The sequence below is a fragment of the Heterocephalus glaber genome, unplaced genomic scaffold, assembly GCF_053883595.1.
Source record: "Heterocephalus glaber isolate CG9 unplaced genomic scaffold, H.glaber_assembly_v1.0 deba00000621, whole genome shotgun sequence".
NCBI lineage: Eukaryota > Metazoa > Chordata > Mammalia > Rodentia > Bathyergidae > Heterocephalus > Heterocephalus glaber.
In genome coordinates, this window is record NW_028258153.1 from 26,596,848 (window position 1) to 26,609,181 (window position 12,334).

Genomic DNA, 12,334 nt, shown 5'->3' on the forward strand with positions numbered 1-12,334 from the left:
ACACTGTCTCTCCTTAGCAGTTTCTTCGCGTTCTTCAGACTTAGAAAACAGAGAGCTGTATTTATCTAAGTAAAACTGGACAAGAGGATCTGAATCACTGCCTTTCTCCAAGCATAATGGAAAATTCACTCACTATTCACCAACACAGGCAAGGACTCCTAACTTTCCTTAGGCTGTTTTCAAGGAGTAAAGAATTTTACAGTTAATGGAAACAGCTACTCCCAAATGCTATGTATTTATATGTTGCCTAAAGAACACTCAGGCTGCCCCATCAGAGTGGTGATCTGCTTTGACACAGCACTTGGACTGGGAGGGACTGATTTTCCCCTTTGAGGAGGAGGTTAGAGTTCAAATGACTAAAATTCTATTCCCAATATTTGCCCATTTTCAAATCTTATAAAAATAACTGAAGCTAAGACAAGACTTTGCTGGGCACATCCTTGCCCATTCACTCCCACTGCCTAACTCTGATGCCCTACATCTCAAGCAGTCCTTGTGCCGTATTTATTACCCCCTGCTATAAAATGCCCTTACCAGCACAGGAAATCAGCTTTTGCTCCTGAGGACATAGCCACACTAACAAAGGTGAACTGTAGGCCATAAGGAACACTTTGCAAAATCTCTGTGGCCTCCTGTGCCTGCCTACTCATAGCACAGGATCTCCATAGACCGTGGCGGCTCAGGATCTTTAAACAGAACAAGGCACCAGTTGGGAAATTGAGAGGTTTGTGCTTTGGCCTCATGATAAGAAAAGCTCTCTGCAAAAGATCTACTGATACTTCTCCCTACACCAAGGTATTACCCATGATTCCTTTAGGTTGCATTTAAATTGATTGGAATAAAAACTTTCTAAAAATAGTGACATCATAGAAGAAGCAGGAACCCTGAACTTTTGGGAATCTGATTATTTGCAATTGTTTCACCAGGGGTCGTGTTTGAAAAGAATCAGTGTCCCAGCCCTCTGCCTTGTCTGCCTCCAGCCATCTCCACGCCATGAACACTGCCCAGTGCTCCAAGATCCAGGTGAAACTCCAGCTCACTCAGGCACTTTCTCCTGTAATCTTCAATGTCATGGTCCCTATTCTAGTAACTTCTACAGTTCAATTTCCTCTTGGGATACTGCTCACATTCTGTCTGATAAAGGTATTTGGGTAACCGGCATTTTCACCAGACTCTGAGCTTCTTATAGGCAGGATCTAAGCTTCACTGCTGGGTCCCACTGCATCTTGGACAGCGCTAACACAGTAGCTGCTCAACAAACATGTGGAATTAAAGGGAAAAGAGAGTCTGCCAAGACTGTTTAGGCCACTTCCAACCTGCATATTCTGGAATGGCTGCCTCCTCCAGGTGTTGCGTCTCTTAATATTATGTGGGTATCTATATATCCTCACCATACTTCTGCTCCAGGACCTCTGCACTTGCTATTTGCTCTTCCTAGAAGCCTATTCCTGAGACAGACACCAAATGTCCCCTTCAATGTAAGGTCTTCCCTGTCTCTCTGAATTTAAATTTAAATTCTCTTTCTCCAGCCTTCCCTAGCAACTCCCTATCCCTTTTTCTGATTTATTTTGCTATACAGCATGGATAGATTTATAAGGCAGGAACCTAAAACTAGCTATGAAATTGATTTTAAAATGAAACATAATGAATTTATAAAACATCTACTTCTATTTGGGATTGTGCTTGATCCTGTAAGTGACAACTGTTATCCGGCAAGAAATGTTATTCTGATCACAAATACAGTGTCCAGTGTGTCTCCACAGGCAGAGATGCTAGAAGACAAGCAATGTATGGGACAGCAGAGATGTCTTCTCCAGGCCATCACCAAAGAAGGGACATGCTTAGTCTTCTATACCTTTCCCCTTAGCACAATCAGTTCAATGGAATAAATGTCTATAAGACACCTTCAAAGAACCAAGCACCATGCTAGGTGCCAGTGACACAGATTCCTGCTTGTCTCCATCAGCTCAAAATGGAGAGGAGAACCAACAACTACATGGATGGCTGCAACAGAAGGATAACTGTATCAGTGTCAATATAAACAGCAAGAAAGTATGGAAATAGACAAATGGTGACACCTTCTAGATGGGGAGTCAGCTTTTGAGGGAAACTGAACTGAGTCTTGATAGGTGGAGGAACTTTGATGAGTAGAGGCAATGGGTAGAGGCAAGAGGGTAAGAAAAAGCATGGAGCAGAACAGTCCATGCTAGAGTCACACGGGAAGGAAAGGTACAGGATGGGAAAAGATGACTACATCAGCCCTCAGACACTCTTAAAAGCCACGTGTCAGAGGTCAGCTTCATTCTAGAGAACAATGGGGAGCTAGCCGAGATTTTATAATGGGCCGATAACGTGAACAAAAATGAATAACAAACTTCTTGAAACGTTTGATATCTTCATTCTATATAACCATATAATCATCCTACTATCTAAAGAAACATTCCATTCATTGGTGTAAAAAAGCAGCTTGTTCAGGCTTTCAGTCAGTCAATCTCTGCCCTCAAATGAATTACAATATCAGACAGCTTCACTGAACCCAACTGACATATGAAGAACAAACTACAAAAGTAGGATAACCCACTAATAAGTGGAACAGCTGAGGATCCACTGCATTTCATGGTAGAACACAGGTTGGGAAATCCTCTACGAAGACTCCCAAGGTCCTCTTGACCTCTTGCTGCTGGTTTTAAATTACTATTATTTTTTTATTTTTATTTTTTTGTGTGTGTGGTTCTATTTTTAATTTTTTTTTTTTTTTTTTTTTTTTTTTTTTGCTACTAGGGATCAAACTTGGGACCTTTTGCTTGCGAGGCAGGCACCAGAACCACTGAGATAAATCCCCAGCCCCTATTTTTAATTTTTTGAGGAATTTCTATACTGTTTTCTATAATGGCCGTACTAATTTCTATTCCTACAAACAGTATACAAAGGTTTCCATTTCTCTACATCTTTACTGACACTTATGTTTTATTTTTTTGTAATTTATAATTGTCATTCTAACAGGCATGAAGTGATATTATATTATGGTATAAATTTGGATTTTCTTGATGGCTAAAAATGTGAGCACTTTTTCATATACCTGATGATTGTTCATGTGTCTTCTACTGAGAAATGTCTGTTAGGTTCTTCACCCATTTTAAAATCATTATTTATTTTCTCATTATTGAACTATGTGAGTTTGTTATATAATTTTAGATGTTAAGCTCAAATATCATATGTATCAGATGTATGGGTTGCAAATATTTTTTTCCACTCCATGAATTTTTCTTTTCATTCCACTAATAGCTGTGCAAAATCTTTTAAATTTAATGAAATCACATTTGTTTATTGTTTGCCCTTGCTTCCTATCTTTCTGGGGTTAAATCCAATAATAATAATAATAATAATAATAATAATAATTACTATTATTATTATTATCTTGGTTTTAAGTAATAATAATTGCAACAGCTTAGAACAATACCAGTACTATCAGATTCTGAGCTACACATCGAAATATATTATATTTAATTCTATCAAGAAGACAAAGTAGTTGTTATCATCCTAGTTTTACACCTGAGGAAGCTGTGGCTTGGGAAAGTTCAGTAATCTGCCACAGCTATTCAGTGGTGAAGTCAAATTTGAAACGAGATGTGAATGCAGAGCACAGAACCTGAGCCCTTTCCGTTGGCCTGTGTCCAACATCTTTACAACCTGTTGCATACATTTCCAATCTTCTCCACATACCTGAGTTTTATGAGAGCAATGAACAAATGTTTTCTTTGTATTTCCTTTGGTGCTTTACATATGAACCCAAGAACTTCCTGGTGAATGAATGGCAGCTTTGTAAGGTGCTGATAATACCGGGTAAAGGAGATATGACAAGGAAGAAAGCCACTTTACAGGCATCACAGCGAGGAGGGGTGTGGTACTCGGTTTCCAAGATGGCCACCAGTGAGTGAATACCTCACCTGATGGTATTCCCATTCTTATACAGACCCCTACCACAGGGAGTCAGCCCTGCTCGGCTTGACCAGCAGAGAGACTTCCCTGGCTAGGTCAGAAAAGGTATTAGAGTGGCTCCCTCCCTCGTGAGAATGCCAGCTGCCATGCTGTGCTGACAACTGAGCAGCTCCATGGAGAGGCCAAAGCAATTCATCAGCACTGTCCTGCCAATCAAGTTAAGTGACCTTCTAACCCAGAAAGAGTCTTTAGATGAGGATAACCTCAGGCAGCAACAGACTTCAACTTCGTGGGTAATCCTGAACCAAAACTAGGTAAGTGAGCCACTTCTTAAGTTCTTACCCACAGAAATCGGGAGGTTATAAATGGTTATAATTATTCTAAGCCGTCAATTATGGAGATTCGTTATGCAGCAGTAGGTAACTAATATATGACATTGGGAATGAATTCCACAAAAGTAGGGCTGGAAATAGAAGGATCAAAGGAATTGTGGGAATAAAATAGGCGGGGGTGGGGGGCTGTAAGAAATGGAAAATGCAGCCGGGGATTTAGCTCATGGTTCTGGCTCCTGCTGTGCAAGCGGCAAGGTCCCGAATTCAATCCCTGGTACGAAAAAGAAAAAAAAGAAATGGAAAACACAAATGTTATGAAGAACCATCCCACAAAGAACCTCAGACCTGGAAGAAATTTTAAGGGTCCTTTAGTCCAATCACTCATTAAATGCTAAAGACCACTTATAAAATAATAAAACTAAGCCAGAGGATTGTATGAATTTATCAACGTTGAGACCTAGAAAACTGACTGCCTGCAGCTCTCCCTCATTTAGTGAGGAATGAGAAATTATGTGGTCCCCCATTTTCCGTGGCTTTTGCTTTCCAAAGTTTCAGTTATCCATCCTCATTTTTACCATGGTCAAAAGTATTAAACGGAAAAATTCCAGATATAAACAGTTCACATGTTCAAAATAACTTTTATTACAGCATATTGTTATAATACTACTCATTGCTATGAGTGGAAGGGAGAAGGATTGCAGTCGTAACACAGGCCATATTCTGTGGCTAAACTGAGGTCATTCCTCCAAGCAATTTAAATATGAAATTGAGGGAGAAGAGGAGCGAGAGTAGGAGGGAGAAGCAGAAAGAGGAGGGAAAGGAGGAAGAGAGGAAGAAGAAGGACCTAATGTTAAGTGAAATAAACCAGATACACAAACTGAAATACCGTACTGTTTCTCTCATGTGAGAAACTCAAAGGGTAAAAAAGAAGCAAAACGGACAACAGACATGGGAAGTAGAAAAAGCATGTTCAAATGGGAAGGGGAAGAAGGGAAGGAAAGGAAAGGAAAAGAAAAGGGATTTTAAAAAAGAGAATGGAAAGAGAAAAAATGGAAACAAAGCTTTTGTAAATGGGGAAGGGAAGAAGGGTTGAAAGGAGGGGAGGCGAACGCAAACAAAAGAAGAATTAAGAGATTATGTAGAGGCACAAACCCCCTATGATGGACGTGATCATTATGTATGGCAAATACATACAAATAAAAATGAAGAGGAAGAAGAAGGAGGAGGAGGAGGAAGAAGAGGAGGTGGAAGACAGGGATGGGAGAATAAATGAATCTGTTGAAATGCTATGTGGTAGACATTGTCCTAAGCTCTTTAAACATATTCTCTTTCCCCACAACAATTCTGTCTTCAAATTATTTTAGTTCTATTTCTTCCTCTTGCTTCCCCTTCCCCCATTCTATTGATCTGAAGTAGAAAAAGTAGGAAAACCACAGACAAGAAGGATCAAGGCATTCATGAAATTCCTAAACTTCAGACAGGACAAAAAATTTGAGTCTACAATTAAGGGTCCAGCAAGGTCCAACTAAGAGAGAGTCCGCTCAGACTGGGGCATTCCTTTCCCTGAGCATGTAGGCTACATTTTCTGGGGTCCTTATTAGTGTAACTCTATTCAATGGGAGAATGTACTGAGATGAAAAATTTTAACACCTACAACATTCTCTACCCTACAATATGATGTTTTAAAGGTCCCAGAGCTGTTTCTTTCAGAGGCCAGTAGAAGATCCACTGGGGGAAAGGTTCTCCCTCCTTATTCTTTCTTCAAGGAATTACAGGCCTTTAGCCAAATGCAAGCATGAGGAAACTTGTTCTGTAGTAGCCACCTGTAACATGAGCACAGTGGTTTAAGGGGAAGAAGAATGTTCAGGTCAGAATCAGGGGAAGACAAATTAGTGACCATTGTCCACTCTGTCATCCTCTATGAAGAAGTCATATGCTAGGCTAAGGGTAGGGAAGAGAATTCTGAACAGTTATCAGAACACTAAAGCAGCTGATCATCCCTCTAGGAAAACAAAATACAGTTCAATAAGAAAGGTATACATGGCTTGGACATTTGGAACATATAACATACCAATGAAAGGCCTGTACGGTGATGTCAAAACATCTTACTTAGCACTTCTAAGGGCGGAAAATCTAGACCTTTAACAAATATCATACTTACAGCATTATTGATGCACATGAAAGGGTAACCAACAGGAAAGTCTAGCAATGTTCACTAAGGTCACAGACACATGGGGCCAACAGAACACACTGGAAATGAGTTAAGAGGATGCCCCAAGAAGCTTCTACGGAGAAGAATGGTCATAAAAAGTCTTTCTCAGAAAAAAAAACAAAACACAATTTCTTGAAAGAATGGACTTACTGGATTGGTAGGAACTATCAACTAGAGGCCAGCCTGATTTGCAAGTGGCTGCTCTGTCACCCAAGCCAATAGGCTCAAAGAAAGTAATTAGTAGGAGTTAGTTACAGCAAGTTCCCCGGGACACAGTTTGGTATACAGAAACTCGCCCTGCACCTCTTAGCATTTTCTCAGCTCATGCACCAGGGCTATGTGCAGCAGGTATTTGGTTAATGTGGGGACTGATGATAACATGAGCCATGTTCACCCCTTCAATGAGCTCAAAATCAAAGGTATCAGGGTCCCAGGTGTGTCCCCCAGTCTGAGTTTTTACCGTCATTGAAGCTGTCGCTGGTGGCCACGTGGGTGAATGGGGACTGAGCCGGGGGCTCCTCACAGAGGGAGTAGCTATGCTCAGCCTGGATAAGAGGTGCCGGGGATGTTGGGGATGGCTCCACATCCATGGACACACTCTTCTCTGAGAGGAAAGGGTCATTCAGGAGCTGGCCCAGGACATTCTGGGAAAATTCATCCAGAAGTTCTGAGAAGTGCTGGAGGAAACAAAGGAAGAGAAAGTCAGTTTTCCTTAATCAAGTTCTGATATTTATTCTGCATGCACACTCTAAGGCAAATACAACAACCACTGATGTGTCGTCACTTATACACAATACCAGTTTTATGTTTCTGTCTAGTAAAACCACCTTAGCATTTAGCAGCTTAAAATCACCATAACTTATCACTGCTTGCTACTCTGTGGGTTGGCTCGGTGGGTGAGTCGAATCTATTGGGGTTTCCTGACACAGTCATATCAATCGGATGAGTCAGTCAGGACCTGCGCTGTGCTGGGACAGATGGACACTTGGGCCCTTTTCCCAAGGAGGCTGAATCAGGGTGGGCTTCTTCACATGGTGGCAGAAATGCTCCATGAAAGAGAAAATGAAAGCTGAAAAGATTCAGAAGACATACAACACCACACCCTCCATGGTCTTTTGGTCAAGGCATGTAATAAGGCCATCCCAAACTCATGGGATAGGAAAACAGACTCCATCTCTTGAGGACAAAAACAGCAGAATTACCTCACAAAAGAGTGCGTGGAGGGTGATGTGACACAGTGGGGCGTTGGTGTAATGATCTGCCACACTTTTCGTGGGTAAAATGTTTAAGCTATCCTGTCTTTCTACAGCATGCAGGAGTCATTATGTAGGGTTCCAAGATCAAAGGCATTAGAAGCATGATAGTTTATGGAAACTTTCACGTGAAAATCAGGAACAAGACAAGGATGCCCACTTATCACCACTCCTGTTCAATATAGTTCTGGAAACATGAGCCACAGCAATTAGAAAAGAGAAAGTAATAAAAGGAATAGAGATAGGAAAGGAAAAAATTAAACTGTCATTATTAGCTGATGATATATTTTACATAGAAGACCCAAAAAACTCCACCAAAAGATTTCCAGACTGAATTGACATTCAGTAGAGTAGCTGGATACAAGGCCAACACTCAAAAAATAACAGCCTTCTTATACACAAATAACAGGCTCACTGAGAGAGAAGTCAGGGAAACAATTCCTTTTACAATAGCATCCAAAAAAATGAAATACCTAGGAATCAGTCTAACAAAGGAACTAAAAGACCTCTACACTGGAAACTATAGCACTCTGAAAAAAGAGATTGAAGAGGATATAAGAAAATGGAAAGACATTCCTTGCTCCTGGGTAGAAAGAACCAATATAGTGAAAATGGCCATACTTCCAAAACTGCTATATAGATTTAATGCAATGCCGATTGAAATTCCAATAATACGTTTCACAGAACTAGAGAAAACAATAATAAAATTCATCTGGAACTAGAAGAGACCTAGAATAGCAAAAGCAATTCTAAGCAACAGAGACATGGCAGCGGGTATCACAATCCCCAACCTGAAACTATACTACAAAGCTACTGTGATCAAAACAGCATGGTGCTGGCAAAGAAACAGATCGGAGGATCACTGGAACAGATTAGAAGATGCAGAAACAACTACAGACATACTCAGCCACCTCATCTTTGACAAAGGAGCCAACCACCCTTATTGGAGGAAAGATAGCCTATTTAATAAATGGTGCTGGAAAAAATGGATTTCAACCTGCCAAAGATTAAAACTAGACCCATATCTATCATCATGCACTAAACTATGATTGAAATGGATTAAAAGATCTAAATATCAAAACAGAAACACTAAACTTGCTAGAAGATAAGTTAGGTAAAACTCTTGAAGACATTGGCATAGGAAAAGACTTTACGAACAAATCTCAGTAGCACAGGAACTAGCACAAAGAATCAACAACTGGGATTTCATCTTATTAAAAAGCTTCTTCACTGCAAGAGAAACCACCAACAGAGCTAAGAGACAACCTACAATGTGGGAAAAATTTTTTACCAGCTGTTCCTCAAAGGACTACTGTCTAGAATATATAAAGAACTGAAAAAAATCAGACCCCCCTCAAATTCAAAGACCCAATTCAAAAATGGGCATCTGAAATCAAGAGACATTTCTTAGACAAAGAAGTAAAAGCAGCAAATAAATATAAGAAAAAATGTTCAACATCACTGGTCATTCGAGAGATGCAGATGAAAACAACACTGAGATTCCACCTCACCCCAGAAAGAATAGCTACTATCAAGAAATCAACCAATAACAAATGCTGGCAGGGCTGTGGGGAGAAAGGAACCCTTCTCCATTGTTGGTGGGAGTGCAGACTGGTGCAACCACTGTGGAAATCAGTATAGAGATACCTCAAAGAACTAGGACTAGAGGTCCCATTTGACCCAGCTATTCCCCTGCTGGGTATCTTCCCCAAAGAATTAAAAGAATCATACCACAGTGATATATGTGCACCCATGTTTATAGCGGCACAGTTTGTAATAGCTAAAGCTTGGAAAAAGCCCAAATGCCCATCAACTGGAGACTGGATAAAGAAAATGTGTTTTTTTTATAAAATGGAGTGCTACTCAGCCATAAAGAACGAGAAACTAGAGACATTTATAGCTAAATGGATCCATATTGAGGCCATACTCTTAAGTGAAATAAATAGGACACACGTGTAAATACTGAATAGTTTCTCTAGCGTAAGAAACTGAACGTGTAAATAAGGATTAAGATGAATAACTGATAATTTGAAATAGGAAGAAAAGGTCTAAAGGGGTAGGGGAAGTGGGAGAGGAAGGGGTAAGGAAAGAAGGGAAAGGAAAAAATATGAGAAAATTAAAAAATGGAAACAAAGTCTTTGTAAATAGGGAAGGGCGCACAGGTAATGGGGAAAAAAACAAGACCAAGATACATCATGTACAGGTACAAACACCCAATGATAAATGTAAATGTATTGTATACCTAAAATGTACCAATAAAAGAATTTAAGAAAAAAAAAAGAAGTGCGATAGTTTAGATCTGGAATGTTTCTCAAAGACCCACAGGTTAAAGGCTTGATCCCAGCCCACTGGTGGTGCTACTGGAAGTTTGTGGAATCATTAAAAGCCAGGGCCCAGGCTGCTACTGCTGCTCATCTGTTGCTGCGTTCTGCCTGCTCTGGGATGCCCCTCTGCCATGCCACCCTGCCTTCGAGCCAGCTCACTGTGGACTGAAACCTCTACGAACCTGAGATGAAATAAACCTTTCCTCCTTTGGAAAAAAAAAAAGCCAGGGCCCAGTAGAAAGCCTTCACTGGGGGCGTGCCCTTGAGAAGAATCGTGGAACCACCTTCTTCTTCTTTCTCTCTTCCATTTTTTCTCAGCCATGAGGTGAGAGGTTGTGCTGTGTCATTGCCCACATAGTAATGATGTACTAGCACAGGTGCAAAGCAATAGGGCCACAATTCCGGACTGAAACCCTAAAACTATGAGGCAGAATAACTCTGTTTCTTCATAAACATTAAGTCTGGCATTTGTTACAATAACAGATAGCTGACTAACACAGGCATCTTCTTTCTATTCTCCCCACTGTCTGGAGTCAGTTCCTCTCCAGTTGTCCCTTAACCTCCATAATCACTCCCTGACCCCCACCATGCCACAGGCATGATAAGTGATAGTCTATTTATAATCTGTAGGAGTCCTAAACCCCTGTTCTACTATTCCTCTCCAAAGGACCTGAAGTCCCCTCCACTTTCCCTCCTTGACAGGGATGTGTTTGTGGTCTGAGGCCCCAAGGAGCAGGATTTCTCTCTTGGCACTAGTAATATACAAGGCTGCACAATTCCTTGTGGGGTGTGGGGGGGTCACTCTGTGGACTTAGGGTATGTAGCATCATCCTGGTCACTAACCTAGCAGGTGTGAAACCAAACATGTCTCACTTATTGACAGTTGAAGTGTTATGGTTTGTGTCTAGACATCCCCTCAAAGCCTCATGCAGTCATAGGTGGGGCTTTTTCAGAAGTGGCTGGATCTAGAATGTGTGATGCTGGATTTGATTCATGGTGCAATGCTAGGATCACAAGCATCAGGATTAAAGGTGTGAGTGCTACCTGCCCTAAGTAGCCTGGGTAAGATATAAGGGATAGAAAGAGTTGTCCTTGCTTATTTTGCTCTCTTTTGCCCACCATGAACTGTTTTCTCCTCTGTGATGCCTGTCTGCCATGTCACCCTGTCTTGGAGCCATCCAGTTATGGACTGAAAAACCTCTACAAACTGTGAGCTAAATAAACCGTTTCTCCTTTAACTTTGGGTGTTGGGGATTTTGTCTCAGCAATGAGAAAAGTAACTAAAACGTGGGGTAAACTGAAAATCTGGGGGATTAACAGATCCATGTGGACATGTCCAACCAAGTCCCACCATGGAATTGATGAATCAATGATGCAGTGAAAATGAACCCAGAAAGGGAGGGTAGAGCTCTGGGATCACAAGAGTTTAGGACAGATTCTCTTTTACTAGAGGAGAGAGGCAGACAGCAGAAAGGAAGTCCCTGCAGGATGGGTCCCTAGCGGTCAGAAGGGTGGGTTCCACCCACATAGCAAGCACAGGACACAGCTACAACATCTAGGTCAGAATGCAGGGACACTGTGGGACCTGAGCACAGGTGTCTAAGAGCAAGAGAGGGTGGCTGGGAGAGACAACTCTGAGCCCAAACAAGGCTGGACCTGGAAGGTCATTAGAAACATGTCAGGTAGTCATTCCCAAATGCAGTGTGCTTCCTCAGTTACCAGGGATGTTTTCTGATATTTTACGGTGAACTTTGTTAAGTATTCAAAAAGTTATGGAGAAGAGTAACATGTATTCATTCCTTTAAAAAAATTTTACTTCTCCATGTTTTCTTCTGCAATCTTTTTATCTTTACCCTTCCCTCTTTCCTTCCCTCCTTCCCTTCTTCCCTTCCTTTTGAAGAGATAAAATATCTGAAAGAAACATTAAAACTCCCACCCATATGGCCTCTTCTTTCTCAACACTACCAGTCTGAACTTGGTTTTTAACGTTCCTATCCAAGTCTTTATACTTTTGTTACACATATGTTTCCATTGAATACGTATGATTCTTCCACACTTTAAACGAATGATACCGTACTGAAACATCCTTCTGCAGCCTTCTCTCAAATACACTTTTTATATTAATCCTTGTTGATACCCATAGCTTGATTTCATCCATATCTGGTTTGTATTTCATTGGATTTAAATTATTTTATTATAGACAACACTGTGATAAACATTGTTAGACATTGAGACATACACAGTCTAGGAGTCACCCTTGGGGATTTTTAAATG

The 12,334-nt window shown here is 40.8% G+C and overlaps 1 protein-coding gene across 1 annotated transcript in view; it reads right to left on the reverse strand.

The window, feature by feature from the left end:
- Positions 1-12,334, reverse strand: part of Creb3l2 (cAMP responsive element binding protein 3 like 2) — a 123,656-nt gene that overhangs the window by 42,319 nt on the left and 69,003 nt on the right. The window contains exon 2 of the mRNA XM_004851238.3: positions 6,944-7,160. Coding sequence (XP_004851295.1) covers positions 6,944-7,160 — 217 coding nt within the window. The remainder of the gene's footprint in view (positions 1-6,943; positions 7,161-12,334) is intronic.